Here is a 20,599-nt window from a genome sequence, read left to right on the forward strand (position 1 = left end):
CATTGTTCACAAATATACCTTTTCTATTTTTATTGAGACATTAAAAGCAGACTCACAATGAAAATGATGATATTAATGCCCCTTGGTTTTCAGTTTGTTGGTATCACGTAGCCCTCCTATACCAGAATAATATCATAGTAAGCTTATCTTGGTGGAAGGTTTTACCATGCCTTTCTTAATCTACAATTTTGTGCTCTTCACTTATAGAAAATCTATTATTTTCTCATTATGCATTTCAGTTTGGCTAGCAGGCACAGAGGCTTCTTTGGCCCACCATTTTTGTGATAAATTTCTCGTATGGAATAGGTTGATTTAGGGAGTGGTGTAACAAAGTTATGTTCGGTTTCAGGGGGATTTCCATTACAAAAATGTTACTAATGTCTGTGAATTTCTACAAAGGTATAGCTATGAGAATTTTCGAATTCCTGACTGTTAGAAATGGGGTCTTTGATTGGCAGTCAGGTTACCCCCTGTCCAAGCAAGGACCCTCACTCTAGTCAGGGTAAAGGAGAATCACCCTTGGTTAACCCCCGCTCACCTCCTTGGTAGCTTGGCACGAGCAGGGAGGCTTAACTTCAGAAGCAATGTGTAAAGTATTTGTACCAACACACACAGTAATATAGTAAAAACACCACACAATGACTCAACACAGGTTTAGAAAAATAGCCAATATTTATCTAAACAAAACAAGACCAAATCGCAAAAAGCCGACAAACACAAGTCAAGGTATGAATTTTTAAAGATTAAACTAAAAAATAGCACTTTGTAACACAAAATGCTTCAATGAGGTGATAACACAGCGTCATGATGGAGTCGTTCCCAACAATACGACACCAACAGCGCCGGGTACGGAGTCATGCAGACCGACAGGTACAGTACCTTATTAAAGTGTGAAAACAAGCTGGTGCGCAAAGTCAGGGATCACAGTGTCGCTGGATCTGGGGCGGCGTCGGTTCCGGTGCTGTAGAGCGAAGGAGCTGAGGTCTCACGAAGAGGCGTTGGGTCATTGCTGCATAGCGGGGGAGGTGAAGCGGCGTCAGTGCGAAGCGTTCAATCCCTTGTACTTCGGGCAGAGTTGATATCCGGAGGTCATGATGTGGTGCGGTGACTTCCACGGAGACAAAGACTTTGGTGGAGCTGCAGCAGTGAAGGGCCAGCGAGGGTCATCGCACTCCAGAGAGGACCACGGAGTCGGTTGCAGGCGGCGCCACAAGATTCGGCAGCGGTGTCGGTCCAGAGTCATCCAAAGTCAGTTTTCTTGGATTTTCCCAGCTTCTCCTTTCAAGGGCCCAGGGACTGGATTGGGCACCACTTGTCAGGGCAGGAGTCTCAGCAGAGAGCCCAGGTGCTGGTAGGTGAAGTTTTTGTTGACCCTGAGACTTCAAAACAGGGGGCAAGCTCAGTCCAAGCCCTTGGAGATTCTTCTCAAGCACAAATATACCACAAAGTCCAGTCTGTCTCCCCTTTCACAGGCAGAAGCAGCATCTGCAGGATAGCACAACAAGCACAGTTACGGGCAGGGGCAGCACTTCTCCTCAGATCTTCAGCTCGTCTCCTTGGCAGAGGTTCCTCTTGATTCCAGAAGTTATCTAATTTTCAGGGGTTTTGAGTGCTCTTTTTATGCCCCTTTCTGCCTTTGAAGTAGGCCTACTTTAAAGGAAAGTCTCTCTTGTTTGTGAGATCCTGCCTTGCCAAGACCAGGCCCCAGACACACACCAGGGGGTTGGAGACTGCATTGTGTGAGGGCAGGCACAGCCCTTTCAGGTGTGAGTGACCACACCTACCCCCTGCTCCTAGCACAGATGACTCATCAGGATATGCAGGCTACACCCCAGCTCCCTTTGTGTCTCTGTCTAGAGAAAGGTGCAAACAGCCCAACTGTCAAACTGACCCAGACAGGGAACCCACAAACAGTCACAGAATGGTTTAATCAAGAAAATGCCTACTTTCTAAAAGTCCAGGGAGGACATGGCTTGGCAGTTCGGGCTGGACTGTTCCCATGAGGAACAGGGTCAAGCCTGATTTGCATATGGCTGGGTCCAAACTAGGGTGGAATGGTGAGGAAAACAACGATGGATTAAACCCAGATCTTTGCGACTGGGGGTGAGTGTTTGCATTGTTCAGCATTCCGTCCCTCGTTTCTTCTTTTTACTTTCTAAAAGTGGCATTTTCAAAAACACAATCTAAAAACCAACTTCAATAAAAGATGTATTTTTAAATTGTGACTTCAGAGACCCCAAACTCCATATGTCTATCTGCTCCCAAAGGGAATCTGCGCTTTAATAATATTTAAGGGCAGCCCCAATGTTAACCTATGAGAGAGATAGGCCTTGCAACAGTGAGAACTGAATTTGGCAGTATTTCACTGTCATGACTTGTAAAACACATAAGTACATTTCCCACCTTGAACATACACTGCACCCTGCCCATGGGGCTACCTAAGGCCTACCTTAGAGGTGCCTTACATGTATAAAAAGGGAATGTCTAGGCCTGGCAAGTGAGTACACTTGCAAGGTGAACTGCAGTTACAAACTGCTCACACAAACAATGCAGAGCCAGGTCTGAGACATGTTTACAGGACAACTAATGTGGGTAGCACAACCAGTGCTGCAGGCCCACTAGTAGCATTGATTTACAGGCCGTGGGCACCTCTAGTGCACTGTACTAGGGACTTACTAGTAAAGCAAATGCGCCAATCATGGACAAGCCAATTACACTTACATTTTATACAGGAGCATTTGCAATTTAGCACTGATCAGCAGCGGTAAAGTGCCCAGAGTACCAAAAAAAGCAAAAACAGAGTCCAGCACACAGCCAAAACATGGAAAGCAGAGGCAAAAAAGACAGCGGAGACCACACCAAGGATGCCAGGTCTAATAGTTTGCATAGGTGAAGTTTTCTTAAATGTTGTTTGTATTGAGCCAGGTTTGTTTCGGCTTTCTAATTTGTTGTTTTATCTTTTTTAGTTTTGTATTTCTCCAGGGTGCTTGTTGTCATTTGTCCTGTTTTGTTTGTTCTGAGTGGTATTAGGATATCGAAAGCGTCTTGTAGCCACTCATAACGTTTTTCAACAGAATTTATTGTGGCTAGATCTGAGTTGGCTGTTTGTTGTGTTTCTAAGGATTGAAAATTGCGCCTCCACCATGCACAGTTTTCTCATCAATAATTTTGATGCAAGTGTTGCAGTGATATTATTAATTATTTCATAGAAGTTGTCATCAGTGATGTAATATGGATGGGCAATTGGCAGCTATTGGTGTGGATGTGAGTTATAGTTACTTTAGAGCACGAGTTATAGTTTCTTGAGATCACTGTAACTGCTGAATTTCTATGGTTTTCCATATGTAAATTCTAAACCTAACTATAACGTCTCTCTAACCATTGTTTTTTTCAGTTAATTTGTAGGTGTTTTTTAATGCAGTGGGGGCTCTGCAGCCAACCCCCCCCACATGCAGCCAACCCGGTGGAGGGGGCGCCCAGCCTGCCTCCCTTGGTCAATCTCAGCCCTTTGGACCCATCCCCTGGGGCCTGACACATTTTTGTAGGGGAGGTGTTACCTGGCCCCCTGGACCACATTTGGCCCTGGGGACACCATTCTCTGGGCCCATTGCTTAATTTGTAAGGAAGAGGACAAGCAACCGCCCTCCCGGGGGCAGATTTTGGCTCCGGGGACCCCATCTCCCAGGACCCAACCATATTCTAAAAGGTGAGGGGGCACACAGCCCCCTCTCCCTAGGCCAATTTCTGGCTCCAGGGACCCCATCTCCTGGGGCCTGGCCATATTTAGAAGGGGGACAGGGCATGCAGCTCCCCCTCCTGGTATATCCTAAAAATAAATAGGAAGTAGGCCCCCCCCTCCGAGGCAGATTTTGGCACAGGGACCCCATCTCCTGGGGACCAGACATTGTATGAAGGGGGCCTGCAGCCCCCTTCCCTTGGCCAATATTAGCCCAAGGCGCCCCATTCACCAGGGCAAATGTAATTTAAAATTGGGAGGGGGGCATGTATCCCCCCCTCTCCAAGCCAATTTCAGCCCTGGGGACTCTATCTCCCAGGGCTCGGCCACATTATCAGTGGGTGGGCAGGCAGCCCCCTCCCTGGGCCAATATTGGCACTGAAGACCACATCACCCAGGGCCTGGCCAGTAAAGAGAGGGTGCTCTGGAGCCCACCCAGGACACTCCATCCCTCTTTATAGGGGCCGCAGGGCAAGCCCCAATGCCCCAGTGGCCCCAGCTGGCTCCCCACCTCCCTTAGGGGCTGGTGTTGCGTCTGCCCACTGGGAGCAGCAAACCAAGCTGCTTTTTGCAGGCCAGGGCAATTTTTCATCTGTTTCCCTGCCCGCTTCACAGCAGGCAAAGAATGAGATGAAAAGTCCACTCCCAGTGAGCAGGAGCTTTTTTCTTGCTCCCACCTGCTGGGAACGGACTTAGTGCTCGGTCTCGCTTGGTGGGAGCTTTGAAATTGCTCCCACCACGCAAGAGCAAACACAGATTTCCCTGCCTGCACTCATGCGGGCAGAGAAAGTGCTATGTCCCGGGTGTGGGCATCCCCGGACATAGCTGGAGCCAGCCCCAGGGGAATGGGTCCCCAGGGCCACTAATGGCTCCAGAAGGTGGGCTGTGAGGCTGGGCCCTGGAGGTTGGGGCTACTTATCCCAAATCAGCACAGTGTGACCCCCCTTAATTGTTACGGCCAGACCCTGGGGGAGAGGGCAGTCCCTAGGGTGGAAATTGGCCCTGGAGGGGGTCACTTGAGCCTGTTCCATTATATCAAAAGATGGCCAGGCCCCAGGGGTTGGCAGTCCCAGGGGCCAAAATGGGCCCTGGAGGGGGGCTGCATCCCCCTCCCAATAAAGCAAGAGGCTGGGCCCCAGGTCCAAAATTAGCCAAGGGAGGGGAGCTGCATGCTGCCTCCCCTTCAAAATAACAGCCATGCCAGGGGAGGTGGCGGTCCCCGGGCCCGAAATCATGCCAGGGAGAGAGCTCCATGCATCACCTCCCCCAAATTTATATTGCAAATTCCCCTCCGGGGGAAACCCATTATTTTAACATTATTTCCAAAGGGGTATAACTGTTTATACAATTTTGTGACCTTGAAAGTTATAGTAACTTTGGAAGTGTAGCTAGTGAAGACCGATGGTCCTAGTCTTTTGTGGGTGAATATTCATATTAGCAGCCCCTCCTTAAACCCTTACATAACCCTACCTAAACCCCTTCTAAAATTCCTTAAATTCCTACCATTTAGTGGTAAGTATTCCCTATTTTCTTAACACATTTACTGCAAAAATGTAAACCTACATGTATGCCAGTATGGCAGAGATCGCTGTACAGAAAAGACAGGAGAGACAAAGGTGGAGGTCTCTGCAATTAGGTTTGGGACTAGAATTTTCTAGTACAAGAGTAGTACTACTGTAGTGCTACTGTATATGCTATAAAATGCAGTTTGAAAATGGGCACCTGTGTCTATGGGATATTGTAGGCCAGTGCCTAACAAAAGATTTAGGCTGCTCCATAAGTGCTCTCGAATGCCCTGCATTTGGCTGTTTGGCTGGTCAATGTTTTACCATTGGAATGTGAATCTTATGAAAGAAAAATATTCCCAGCAGAGGAATTAGTATCATTGGGTTAGGAGAGGATACAAGGAGGTTGGATATGGAGAGCTGATGGTCACAGGATCATCTAAAACTTAGCATCTACAAATTCTGAGGGAAAAACATGGCCTTTGATAGCCCGGTCTCTATATAAAGGCATTTGAAAATGTATGACTAATTTTTTCTCAGATGGTTCTCCGGAGATAAATATTCTGGGCTGTTTTCACGTCAGTGGGGAAAGCCAAATGGAGACACCTGGTGAGGGCTTCACAGGGTTGAACTGAAATTGTGTGAGGTGCCAATGGAACCTACTTAGGTTCCAAAAATAACAGAGAGAAAGAGAGAGACAACAGCAATGGTCATGCATTTTTCATCTACAAATCAGGCAAATTAGAGCATCGCAGGGTAACTTGGCAAACTTTATCGCAACAAAATCCTACTCACTGCTATAGAGTGTTAATTCAGTGAGACAGGGAGATGGGTGATCTCAGCCTCCTGACCAACTGATCATTCATTCAAGCTACAGGGATGTGGTACACAGTTATACCTGGGGTGCAGAGACCTCAGAAAACATTTAAAAAGTAAACGTGATAGTGAGTCAAATGAAATTCGTACATGCTTCCTCGCTGCCCTTTGGTAATCTGTTATATCGCTGTGTTGTTATTTTCTCTACCCCTGGAAGTTAAAACTGTTTTTCAGGCACAGGGTTTCTTTGCAGGACAAAGAATACAAACGTACAATCATGTTAATAAAGCACCTGAACACACGCAGGACTGTTTGGGGCATACGACAAATGGGTCCATGAACAATCAGAAACATTTAGCAATAGGAAACAGGGGCCTTAGCAAGTGATTTTGATAGTGACTTGAATGAAGACATCAAAGACAGTTAACCGAAGGGGGTGCAGACTTAAATTAAATGAATTAAATACTATACATCTCTGTATCCTTTATTATTCACTTTCTACCATGGGAAGCTGGTGCCTAAGGGCTCTGGGACTATGTCCCTACACTTTCTGTGGACCCTCTTTTTAAACATTTACTTAAACAAATTTCAGAATAAAGTCTTTCTGTCTGCTCTTAAGCCGAATGAAAGTCAGGTACTTTCACAAGCCACACTGCGCGTGTGTGAGCGCCTGAGCATGTGGCTGACAATGGGCTTCAGAGCTGACAGGGCTTACCCAGGCACATCCCCATTGTCCAAAGTGCAGGTGACACATCTGACTTATCTCTTTCTCCATCACAAGCGCCGATTGGAAACAGGCTCGGGCATTTTAGTACCAAACCATGATTTCAAAACAGTGCACATCACTCAATTGTTGTTACTCCACCCTTTCCTATTCTCAAAGGGTGAGATGAGACCACCAAGCATTATTTACCACACCCCACTCTATGGCGAGATGGGAAAGGGTGGGTTAAAAAGCATGTGACCTGACGTCACAGACCTTACATTCACATTTTATTTAAAAAGTGTGTGAAGTTACTTGAAGTCCCCTCACCACGCCTCAGGAAGCAGGAGAAGAGCTAAAATGGAGGCATATAAATCAAAATATAAGTCCACCCAATGCTTGACGCACGAGTCTGTGACTTGAAGGGACCTCATGCCATAAACATGCCATCATCAGAGCAGAGGACTGCCTGAAAAACGCACACAGGTAAGCTGGAGCCTCTAATATATAACTGGAGTCTCTATTTATAGAAATGAAGTAAAAAGCTATTCGGCTCTGAGCTCTCCCGTCCCTTTCCCTCCCTGTCTTTCTTCTGTAAGTGCTGGTGTCTGTGTACAGCAGCAAGGGGTTCAGTGCTAGTTAACTTATTTTATGACTTATGATGCTTGTTTTATTTCTGTTGCATTATTGACTACATATCCACCTTCATATTAAACAGGCATAATCTGCAGGTGAAATAAAATAAGTATTAATATAAATAGCAAGTGTAGCTCTATATTAGTGATATTGCTAGTTACCGATAGATGAGACTGTGCACAGTTGTGTGAATGGATTAGTCCATGATTACAGGGGTTGACTGAGAGGCAGGGAATATGGGGTCGGTGAATGGCAGTGGATAGCTGGTAAGTGAATGAAGGCAGTTGGTGCTTGTGAGTGAATTGTTGAACACAGGCGGATTAGTAAACGAATGAAAGTACATGGGTAGGGGAACGTGCAAAGGTTAAATGGCAGGATGCAAGTGTGTCAGAGTAACATTAAGAAATTGGAATGTGGCATTCCGCCCTCAATAAACCTTTCTAATAACTAAAAAGACAACAGTGAAGAGGTGTGCTCAATGAAATGAGATGAGTGAGAGTATGGGTGAACAAGGTGTGTGGGCAGAGATCAAAAGGGGAGAATAATGATTCATTCTTGAAAGGAATCAGGTCAGTCACAGCCACTTGCCTCCTAGCCAGATCAGAAACCTAAATGGACTAATATATTCACTATAGGGATCTGTGTTTGACTGTGTGGTCAGATGTTCAAATCTCCTTCTTTGTATTTCTGCCCCACCACTTTTTGCAATCACTGCCCACCACTGCTTTCTACCTTGATTTTTAAATGTTCTATATTACATTATCCATGCCATTGCAGACTACTTGTAACATTCTTAAATGCATATCAAATTCTTACTAAGTTGAGGGACTAATAGGCGTGCGGCATGGAATCTTTAGCTGGTGCGGCTACAAACTTAATGATAATGAAAAAGAAAAATCCACAGAAAGTTAGGCCAGATAAAAGACAATAGTACAAAGATGCAACAGGAGAGAACGTTGCCAGTGAGGAGGATAGATGTCTGGGGTCAAATCAACAAGTGTTACTTACCCTGGCAAATGTTAAAAAAGGTGTGGTTATGTAGTGAAAAAAAGGGATAAAAAGAACAGTCAGGAAATGAGGGAAAGCACATCGAAATGGAAATACAGTTTACGTCTTTGTATGTGTACAGGCCTGACCTTTGAAAATAAAAATTGGATAAAACGTAACAATCTTCAAATTACTGGCTTTTATGAATGAAATGACAATGAATGTCACACTGAATTGATGAAGAACGTTTTACCTAGTTGGCTGGGTTATCAAAGTGCATAGGTTGGCCAATGAAAGGCAACATAGAATCTTGGACCCAGAACGGTGTGAGGGACAGAGGCAGCAGTTTCTTGTCAAAGTCTTGAGAATTCAGCTCAAATAATTTGAACAGGGCAGTGTTAGTGGCTAACGTTACAAATATGATGTTTTGAGTAGAGTATAACTCAGCATTAGAACCTTAATTATATGTAAGACAGCTGTAGATGACTGGATAGAAATTACAGTGAATTTCTGCTAAATAATATGTTAATTTCTGATTTGGAATATGTATGGAGACTGACAGCCTATGGCAAAGCAGAACATATTTTCCTCTTCTCCTCATAATACATTTTCCAGTATAGACTTGTCGGTAAACCACTTATTAATAGAATAGCAGCAACTTAGGTTAGGATTACATTGATGTGACATCATACTCTTGTCCTTTTGAATTTAGGCCCTTATTTATACTTGGTTTGCACTGAATTAGCATAATTTTATTTACACTAATTCAGCGCAAACCTAACTCCATATTTATACTTTGGCGCTAGACACATCTTGCGCCAAAGTAATGGAGTTTACGTCGTTTTCTGGAGGGGAAAACCTACCTTGCGTCAATCAGATGCAAGGTAGGCGTTCCCGTCCAGAAAAGGACGATATGGCCTTTGCGCCATATTTATCCCCCTGTGCTAAAATCCAGCATGTGGGGGCCTTAAATAATGGTGCTAAGTCAGAGACCATGGAAATTGCCCACAGGTGCCCTTCCCTGTCCCCAGGGACACCCCCACCCACCCCTACCCACACCAGGAGGTCACCTAAGGATGGGGGACCCAACCAAGGTAAGTCCAGGTGAGTATGTTTATTATTTTAGCCAAACACTGCTCAGGGCCTTGACTTGGGGCCCCTGCACGGCACTGGCCCCAATGGCCATGTATGGCCATGGGGGTGGTGGGCATGGCTCCTGTCTTTCCTAAGACAGGAGCCATGTCCATGGGGCTTGTGCGCCACAAAATGGTGCTACACTGCCTAGAGGCAATTTTTTTTGCCTCTAAACAATGTAGCGCCATAATTTGGCACACAAGCCCTGGTTCCCTCTACGCCTCCCCGGCGCTGTTAGCGTCTGGTAGGCGTCATGGAATGGCGCTATACTTTTTGATGCAAACCTGCGCTAATGCAGGTTTGCATCAAAAAGTATAAATCTGCCCCTTAGTTTTTATATAGATAAGTATGAGTGTCACTGTCAGTGTGATTTGGCTTTGTTGTTTTCATGAAATTATGGTCTGTAAGAAGTTTCTTGATACAAATAGGGGAGTAGATGATAGTACCATAGTTGTCTGTGGTGCAAATAAACTTTTTAAGACAAAATAATTAGATAAGCCTCGGGACAAAATTTAAGCAGGCAAATGGAGCACAAAAAGATATTACAAAGTTTAAAATAAGGCTTGCAATTGGTAAGAAGGCCCTAAAATTGTAGACTCTGAATAAGGTTAGACCACATTTAACTATTTTATTGATGTAAACAGGGGAATGTGCAGTATACAAGTTGAGATAACAATACAGGGAGGGGATGGAGCTAGCCTATAGGTAATGAAGATAAAAGTGACTACCTTTACTGTATGTTTGAAGAGGGGAAACTAACAAGGTAAATACTAGTATTAAGGATATCGACTAGACAAAATGGTATCATATGTTAAATTTTGACGTGTCTAATGTTCTGGATGATGATCTCTATGACTTTTTGAATGCACCTACGTTTAAACAGAAATAGTGACAAACGATAATGCACAAAAGCACTTCCAGGATATATAGGATTCAAGCTACTGCCTAAAGTCACACCATTCAGATACTTTGCTTCCTTTCTCCATGCTTCCCTCTGCTATGATGTTTGTGTTTAAAAAGTGTCATGGAATAAAAATTACAGGTCCATATATTGTATACAAGTACCTTATTTCTGATACCAAGCTCCCATTGCTGTAGAATGGAATGTAGGCTTGTTGAAGGAGTGGCTGAATTTTTTCCTTCTTCTTATCAACATATGCACGTGATTCACTGTACCTGCTGTGATTTCTGTTTCTCCTGAAAGAAAGATACAAAATGTTTGTTGATTATTTCTGGGAAGTACAAATTATGTTTTCATTCTTCTTTCCTGGTAAAATTGTACTTTCATGAGACAAGCAAAAACACATACTGGGTTGCTTGTCTTCTCATGAAAATGGGATCTGGCCTAGCAATTCAGGCTAACAGCTTACATAGACATCGGAAGACTGGTTTACCTACTGCTGGGCCCTTCTGCAATGACACAGTCAAGCTGAAGAACAAAAGAATGGGGGACAATCGAAAAGAATTCCTAGTGGCTGGGAAACCCTGACTAAAGAATTTCTACCCACCATTTGTCCTTGTCTCCGAAAATTATATTCCAAGATTCAAGATTTCTAGATTTTTATTTAAAGTTTTTAGATCTACAGAAAATCAACAAGTTCAACTTAATGTCATAAAATACATTTTCCATTCAGTTAAAATAGGATTAGTCAATTGGATTACATGGCTAAAATTTGTAATACATGGTTAAAAAACTCTTAAAGAATTAAAAGTTTTATTAGCAAATAATTTCATTGACTGGGTTGTATGGGAATCGAGTAGCTGCTCTACCTGATTTAATACCATGTTTCAAAAACACAGGGTTTTTAAAACCGACGTCTAACTGGCTTTAAAACAAGGCAGACAAATAATACATGGTTAATCGTCTGCACTGTGCTAGCACAGGTGTATCAATACAAATTATTAATGAGTGTTCATGTATTTTGAATAAGGGATTTGTGTAGAAAATATAATAATGTAGAAAAATAATGCACACATTTGAAAATGTGATTACGAAGAGTGACCGCCAATGTTCACAAAGTGTACTTATTAGTAGATTGATATTGTGAAATGTTGAATATATGTTTGACTAATGAAGTAATATGTTATACTAAGGGTTATGCACTATGTTTTAGCTTTACTAATTGTAGGCCTCAACTTAACGAAGGTCTTGGCCTACTTGCTAGGCCTCATGGAAAAGCTGTATTTCTTAACACTTAATAAATGGCTGTCCTAGAGAGTTAAACTGTGATTTTTAAGTTTGCATTTTTTAAATGTGCTCGTAACTGAGAATCCTTTCCCATGAGAACTGACTGCTAGAAGATGCTGTTCTTGCTAATGTAATGTTTTATGTGTAATGTGTGTGAGACTGACTTTCTCAGGAGAAGAACAATGGAGATACTGACTGGAGTGGAAGCTGCAACAATATTGTTACCTGACGAGCCAGATGATGAGGACATTGCAGGAAAACCAATCAGCGACATGTGAACAGAGTATAATTCATAAATTTGGAGTTTTAGTTTTATTGGACAAAGTGTGAACATGCAATTAATTGACCAATAGGAATTTGAGATACAGTTTTACTAGTTTTAATTTAACAGAACTGCACTGAGAGAAGAGACCATCATTGCCCATTTTCTTGCTGGCCGAAAGGTCGATATTTTCTTTTGCGTCTTGACAAGAGACGTGCTCAAACTTTAATGCTTAAAGACTTTGCGTTTTCTGAACTTTGATGCTAAATCCTGATTGCCTTGCTGATCGACTGATGTCCTGAGGACAAAGACTGACTCTGCTTGCCTTTCCACACTGAAGATAGGTATCATGAATTAGACTGTTAACTATTATGTCTATTTGTTTTTCCTTTCTAGGTACCAACTGCACTGTTTAGATAGAGCCATAGTTAGACGTTTTCCCAAATTTGTGTTACTAAATTGTTTTGCATGAAGCCCAACATGCGGATGCTAATCTGATGCTAGTTAAGGATCTTCACTAATGAAATTAACTAATAGTGAATAATGCTTGATGAATTTCTCTGCTGAATTCGAATGTATGTAATTACTCTGACGCAGTTGACTTTGTTATTAATTTGCACTGTAACCTTAGAATGTGTCGTAGTTCAAGCTGTGATTAGATTACGTTTCTTCTGCCGCTTTGGACAGCCAGTATTGTTCCTGTATGTGTTTCATTTGATTTTGAGATTAATCTACATGTACTCAGCATTGTTAACATAGGGAAATAAATATTCTAACTTTTACTAAAAGGTGTCGTTATTCATGACTGAAAGGTCATGGCGCCTGACAATTACTGACTCTATTGATTACTATTGTTATAGATTGTTGTTGATTATTGATATTGTGTATTGGTTATTGATTATGTACTGGAGCTATGGTAAGAACATCTTAATTGCGAGTCAAAAGGTTCATTGACCTAGTCGCGTCCCCTTGTAAGTTTACTTATTAAGGTCCTCCTGTGTTTGCGGCTGGCCCCGATTTACCCGTATATTATCTTGCTAGTTTACTTTTCTACTGCTTTCCTTTCGGTCCAGCCCTCTTTTGCGCTACATCTCCCACAAGCTTTTAGTATATATTCCATCAATCTGCTCCTTGCTGACACCATCCTTCAGTAATGTCATAAACATGTCTCTCCTAGATACTCGGTTATTATCTGTGAGACCCTCAGACCTCTAAGCTCTCTCAGGTTTATTCCAGTCTCCAAGCTAGCCTAGCTCGCAAACTGTCTCCAGCCCATCTTTCAATGACTGCCCCGTCTGATTAATTAGGAGAGTCATTATTACTTGCAAGTAGGCTGCAGGAGAAAGGCAAATTATTTTATTTTGTAATGATACAGAGAGCAGCCGTCTAAAAGACGGTGAGCATCACTCAGGAAAGTAACAGTTTTCATTCCCTACTCCTTAGTTCTATGCATTGCATCTCTTAAGGTATACCAGGGTTTGTCATTTGGTGGGCAATCTGATTCTGTGGGGTACTTATGGTTGCACCCCACAACTTCTAACTGCAGTAGGGTGATCTTTTGGTGGCTCTGATAACTTCTAAACTGCTCCTGTATTATGAGGTCAGTTCTAAGAGTGCAAAACTTAGGAGTGTCTCCTAAATCTAACATTACTCCAGGGGCTCCTCTGTCAAATAATCACACCATCTATTTGAGTAATGTTTCCCCAGCTCTCTGCTTCAATCTATCTTTGATATCATTAACTTCTTACTGGGTGTAATCTTCCAGAGAGTGCATTTCACTTCCTGCTGGATTCTGTGAAGTGCCCTGTATTTTTCATCTAAATATGGGCTGTGCATGAACCATTTTTGGCTCCTCTGATTCAAAATGGACCCCACCTTTTTAACCTCTGCTTCACTGGAATTTGAAAAATCAGTACTCTCCCAAATATTCATATCCCACTCGTCGGGAATCCAATCTAACTCGGCTTTAGCAATTGCTAAATCAACTTTCTTTTGATTTATTTTACCCCTGAGTTTCCAAAATCTGTTTTGAGCGACTTTAGATAGCTGCTTTCTCTGCCACGGACTGCTAGTTATCGGCCTTATCTTGAAATAGCTTATTCTGACAAGACAGCATGGTTACAGTATTTTTAGTTTCAACAAGCTGCCTCTCTAATTGCTGATTTTCATGTTCCAGTTGCTTAAATTTTGCATGCATTTTTCTATAAGCAGCTAGCAAAATCCATCCCCTCCAACCCAGAATAGATAAATTACAACCCTGTTGAAAAGGTACTGTTTTTTTAACATGAAAGCACATTCTGGGGTTTAGCTTCACCAAGGCATTTATCCCAGCACTCTGAAAGTCCCGAACAACAAGACCACTCGTTCGTCAAGACATTATAGGGCTCTTTGATCCACCCTGGAATCTCCCATGAAACTTGAGAAATGGCTTGTGAAGCTGCTTTTGACTTCTTGCCAAACATTTTTCACTTTTAAACCTTACACTTTTCCCCTTCCATCCTGCCGACTACGTCAAATTGTTCTGCTCTACTTCAGACTGAGAGGAGACGAAATGAAAGGAATGCAAAGAATCCATCACTCCACTCTGTGGCCCTGATTTATACTTTTTGTTGCAAAACTGCACTAGCGCAGTTTTGCACCAAAAACAAAAAGTTTGCCACCGGCTTGCACCATTTCTGTGCACCAGCCGGGCACCATATTTATGGAATGGTGCAAGCCGGTGCAAAGGGTAGGCTAGGGTAAAAAAAAAAATACGTTAGTCGGTTGGGGCTGGCGGTATGGAAGAAAAGGGTTTTGCACTAAAAAATGACGTTATTCAGGTTAGAGTAAACAAAAAGACTCTAACCTGCGTAGAGTCATTTTCTGATGCAAAACCATCCATACCACATGACTTCTGTCTTAGAAAAGACAGGTGTCATGCCCACCATACCTATGGCCAGCACAGGGGACCAGGGTTCCATGGGCATGGCCATTGCACCCAGTGCCATGTAGGGGGTCACATTTCAGGGACCCCAATGGCACTTTAAAAAAAAGAATACTTACCTGTACTTACCTATACTTACCTGGGATCGGGTCCCTCATCCTCTGCTGTCCCTCTGGTGTGGGTGGGGTTGACCCTGGGGCATGGGGAGGGCACCTGTGGGCTTATTCCATGGTGTTCCACCATGGAAATAGGGCCACAGGTCCCCTAACACCTGCCATGACCCAGGTGTTAAAAAATGGTGCAAAGCAAGCTTTGCACCATTTTTATGACCCCTCCCGTGCGTGATTTTAGCATGGTGGATAAATATGGCGCTAAGGCCATAGAGTACTTTTTTGCACAGGGACGCCTACTTTGCATCTCATTGACGCAAAGTAGGTTTCCACATCCAAAAAATGACTTTAACTCCATAAATTTGGCGCTAGATGGGTCTAGCGCCAATGTATAAATATGGAGTTAGTTTTGCACCGAATTTGTATAAAAAAAAGACTCAAATTCGGCACAAAACAAGTATAATTATGCCCCTTAGTCTAAGTAATGAATTAAGGCACTTCCCAAGTTTCATGCACAGAAAGAATAATGCAAGCTTTTATTTCAAATGCAGTAACACACATGCAATTCTGAAAATAATCATAGCAGTGAAATAATACTGATCACAGAATTCAAAAGTGGTTATTTTATATATACATGGACTACGTATTCACGCATGCGCAATGCAAAGCTAAAAATAAGAATAAAAAATGCACCACCATAGGGCTTGACATCAACATCATCCATTTGTTTGCCAGCTTCAAGTTGTGGAACCCAGACGACTGAAAGAGAGAACTACCCAAAATGGGATTCGTTTCTGAGCAAGGCGTCCCTCCTCAGATGAGCTCCGTTTTCCCAGCGATCAAGCTCCCTCCACCTTATATACTTTAAACAACCTTAAGAGTAAGATTCTAGAAACCCCCTCCCATCGGGTAAGTTGTTGTTCAAACACTGGCCGTACCAGGTCAGTGTTGAAAGAGCACCTTTAGATACTGGCCAAATCCCAAGGTGCACTTCCAAAACCGAGCTGTTCCCTGCTTTACCATAAACATTCTCAGCCTGATACATCCTTATCTCCCTCCCTCACTCCTCCATGTTATGTTCATGTCCCTGGTGAGAAAGAGCGAAAACAAGTTGCACAAGCTGTGCACGGAAAAATACCCGCACCACTAATGTGATGGTGTTTGCAGCTAAGCAATCACAAAATGGAGTCAGTGGTCAAGAGGCAGCCATTGGCTGAATACAGATAGCATTACATGGACTCACGCTGCACTATAGAGGCATTGATATCTACAACAAGAAGTCATCCATTTACAATTTCTTCAATGATACTAAGGTTCACTATTTCTACCATCACATTTATGTCATCCACCTTGAGGAAATCTATGTATAACCAACACTTTGTGGTTGGTAATAACTGTATGACATTTTACAGCTGAAAGATATAAATAAACAGGAAGAAAAAATGTGGAATAACCTGAGCTGTAATACACCTTCTTAAATCTGTAACCACCTTCAGAGGGTAAGAAAGCAAGTCTATAATCTATATGATTCTCATTACACAATGTTCCTCAACTGTATAATAATAAATACTCATTAGTTTTGTACTTTCACTCCTGATAATATATATTCACTTCCCCCCACTGGCATTACCGTAATACCGTAAGTGATTCAATTAATATAAACAAAATCTTTATGACACAGAGGATTCACTAACTCTGCCAATAAATTGGCGTAATTTGTAATCCTAGAAAAGGTGACTTTGGTGCATAAAGCTGGTAATCCTTGACAGGATGAATTCAATACTTAAATGCAAATCAATGTTTAAATCTCTAATCTTTATTCAACATATTTCTCTGACAACAAGGTCATAGACCACTCTAGATGAAAGTGCAATCAAATCCAATTACTTGGCACAAGAAATCTGACTACAGCTACTTAGTCTCATAATTGCCTCTCAAAGAAGGCTCTGGACCATGAGGAATTTACACTCAATGGATCAAATATGGCTGCCATCTTCGTACATCTCAAGAGAGTTCCATTTCAGCCACAAGCCTCACACCAAGCAGCACCAACACACTTGGTGCATCTATGACGTCCTTTGCATTGAAAGACTTGGTTACATTTAAAGGAGAATATTACACAGGTGCACTCTACGGTTCTAGACATAAACATCTGTCTTCTGAGAGTCAAATACTGGGAACTGGAACAGAAAAATCGTGTTTTATAATATACATAAAATCACATGATAGAGTGAACAATTCATTATGATATACAGGCTACCTCAAAGCAACATTCCCACTAACAAAGATGCTGTCATGTCGCCATTGCCCCCAACAAAGGATGACACAGGAGACCGGTGAGAGTGCAAATCCTTTATTCCTTTCTTTTCTTCTTGGCCCCACACACCAGCCGATGGCGGGTATGCCTGTCCTCCCCTGCTCCTTGACCAATAGTGCTGCAGTTGTGTGCAGAGTCCTGCCTTGGTCCCCAGTGACCAGAAGTGGTGTCCAGTGACCACAGATTCACCTGTTGTGCATGAGGTCCTAGTGCCCTGTGCTGACATTTTCCCCCTTTGTTGACAAAATAAGCCCATTTTCCACAGTTACCTTTGGTGGGCATGTTCTCTGATATACTTAGGCCACTTTTCTACCAAGCCACTTGCTTGCGGCCACAGTGGTGTTATCTTCCGATGATGTATTCCCAGATATGCATTGAATCTGCAAAGCTCTTCTCCTCAGAATGGGAGTCCATTGTCTGTCTTCATTGTCAGTGGTGCACCCGAGCTGAAAAATTGTAATCCAGAATTGGTAACATGGCAGTAGCCGATGTCGATGACTTCTGGTGCACTGTGGGAAAGCGAGAATATTTATCGATGACTGCCAACAGACAGCCACCGATGTCCAAAGGTCCATAGAAGTCTGTGGCCAGCACTGTCCATATGGCCTCGGGAAGGTCAGACATGCATAGCTGTTCTGACTTGGATGGCCTGCCCGTTATCTGACAGAGATGATGGTCCATGATCATGTCTTCTACCAGATGATCAAGTCCCGCGAATCATACTTTCTCTCTCAGCATTTTTTTATTGCCGCCATACTTCTGTGAGATTCATGTGCCAGGCTGACTGACCATTTTCAAAGTGTCTTTAGTATGACCCCCCCTGGTGCCCCACAGCAGTATCCCTTGCTCTGTTTTCAAACCTGACTCCTTAATCTTCTGGGCTGCCATTCGTCACATGTCTCCACCTCTGTTGTGCATGAGTGTTTTGACTGTTTGTAGCATGACATCAGCAATCATCTGCTGCGCTAGTTCTTCCAACGCTTTTGAGGTGGATGTGTTTTGTCGCAGCACAAAGTTGATGTATTCCTCAGCCATGGAGGATGTGGTAAGGCATGTTGCGACATGTAGTCTGCAGGGTTGCGCACCTTCCCTGGTTTGTGCACTATTTGGAAGCCGTAGTCCATCAGGCGTATTTCCCATCTTTCAATGCGCTGTGGAATTTTTGCATTGGGGTTGTGTAGATTGTGACAAGTGCCTGGTGGTCTATCACGATGGTCAATGGTTTTCAATTGATGAACATGTGGTAGTGCTTGCAAGCTCAGACTACCGCTAGGCTTTTTTTTCTAGTTGATAGTATGCTCGTTATACTTCCAACTTGCTCCTACTTGCATATGCAACAATGTGTATTGGTGAGTCTCTTCTGGGCTTGTGTCGTCCCAGAATGGCTTCTAGCCCCACTGGGCTGTCGTCTACAGTAAGCTTTGTGCATATGGACACATCAAAATATGGCTATGATGACCTTCCGAATGTCTTTGAACGCCTTGTCTCAGTTCAAGTGCCAACAAAATGGCTGCCGATCTTTGGTAAGTTTAAGAAAAGGGGTGCTCACTGTGCAAAATCTTTGAGCACAGTAGCTCCCTAAACCCAGAAATGACCTCACTTCAGCTACATCCACTAGAGGCTGTGTTTTGCAGTGTTTCTACTTTGGTGGGGTCTGGTCACATCCCTTTCTGGTAGCAGATATGTCCAAAGAAAATTAGTTCTCTCTTTCCTAGCTCGTATTTGTCTTCATTCAGTTACAGGGCAGCCGTTTCCAACTGTTTGCATGCCTCCTGCAGTGCTGAGTTGTGTTCATCATCTGTGCAACCAAATACTAGGATGTCATTGCTGAAATTTAGACAGTTCTTTATAGGCCGAATCACTCATCTCACCATTTTCATTTCATTTCATTAGCTTTATTTCGGTAAATATAAATACCATAAAAGCACATCACACAAAAAAGGAACAGCAAGCTACATGATAAACAATTTAAGTCATAAAAGATTAAAAAGGAGAGAAGAAAGAAAAAAGAAATATTTACACATAAGCAGTTCCCTACTAGAAAATCGCACCTTATAGTTATGTAAAAACACATTATAGGTAAAAGAATAAAATACAAGCCTGGCAAACCATATCAGATAAAAAGGACATTTCTATTTAAAAAAAATATCTAAGAACAAAATAAAATAAAAACAGCAGGTAGGGAATGCGTCTGAACCAATAAAAGAGATATGTGCATACAATGATAAATCCATCAATTGTTGTTTACCACGTTCATTGTTAAATTTCCCTCTGCTTTTTTAAGCGTGTTCAGTCTGATACGCCAGATTGAATCTAAATATTTTGACAAACAACAAACCACTAAAACCGATGAATCAGATTTAAAAATTCTCAAAGCTAGCAAGCAGTTTTTAAAACCCTTACTTCTGCACAGAGGAATAATCCAACGGGCTCTTTGTTTGGAGTATGCGGGGCATTGGAAGAGAATATGAGTTACTGATTCTTCTCTGGCACAGCCCATCGGACACATCTTAGAAGAACAACTAAAATTAGACCATTTATAAGTGAGGGAACGCAAAGGAAGAGAGCCCACCCTGAATCTAATGTATAATGAACGAGCAAACGGAGAAGATACTATATCCATATATTGTGCAAATTCATAATGGCATTTAAAATATAGGAAGTTTCCCGTCATGGATGATGACGAGACAGCGGACAATTGGGAAAGTTGAACGTGAAGCCAGAAAGCATCCTTTAGTGTCTGGGAAGCGTTCTTAGGGATAGATAATGGTTCCTTCCAATAGGACCCCAAACCAAGAAGCGAGAGGGTCCTTTCTACATATGCACACCACTTGATTTTGGAGCTAGTGTTGTTGGCCATCAAGTTAGCTAGCGCACATCTATAATGGACAAGAGAATCTGATGACCATAAGCGAATCCAGTACAACAGGGGCTTGAGTGCAACGATCTGGCTGATAGAAGGGAGATTTAGGTCCATGCGTATTGGGAGCAGTGGGGTACTGGAAGGAACTCTTAGCAATGACCTTAAAAAAGAGTTCTCCACTTTTATCAAGTCATCCAGGCAACAGTGGCCCCACAGTTCAGCTCCATAGATTGCTCCCCCTCTTGCTTGTAGTTTATAAATTTCTACTGCGGGCGTCATGGCAAAGCTAGGAGATCTGGCTGCAAATCTTGCAATGCCACTCGCTCGCTGTTGCAATCGTAAAGTTGCCTTCTGGATGTGGCACTGCCACTTGTGCGAGTCTTCTAGTTTCAGGCCTAAATAATCAAAATCGCTGACTC

At 42.7% G+C, this 20,599-nt stretch overlaps 1 protein-coding gene across 1 annotated transcript in view; it reads right to left on the reverse strand.

Annotated features, from left to right (window-relative positions):
• Positions 1–20,599, reverse strand: part of LOC138297076 (coiled-coil domain-containing protein 17-like) — a 327,301-nt gene that overhangs the window by 139,886 nt on the left and 166,816 nt on the right. Inside the window, exon 5 of the mRNA XM_069236583.1 lies at positions 10,583–10,714. Within this exon, the coding sequence (XP_069092684.1) occupies positions 10,583–10,714 (132 nt within the window). The remainder of the gene's footprint in view (positions 1–10,582; positions 10,715–20,599) is intronic.

The sequence above is a fragment of the Pleurodeles waltl genome, chromosome 1_2, assembly GCF_031143425.1.
Source record: "Pleurodeles waltl isolate 20211129_DDA chromosome 1_2, aPleWal1.hap1.20221129, whole genome shotgun sequence".
Classification (NCBI taxonomy): Eukaryota; Metazoa; Chordata; class Amphibia; order Caudata; family Salamandridae; genus Pleurodeles; species Pleurodeles waltl.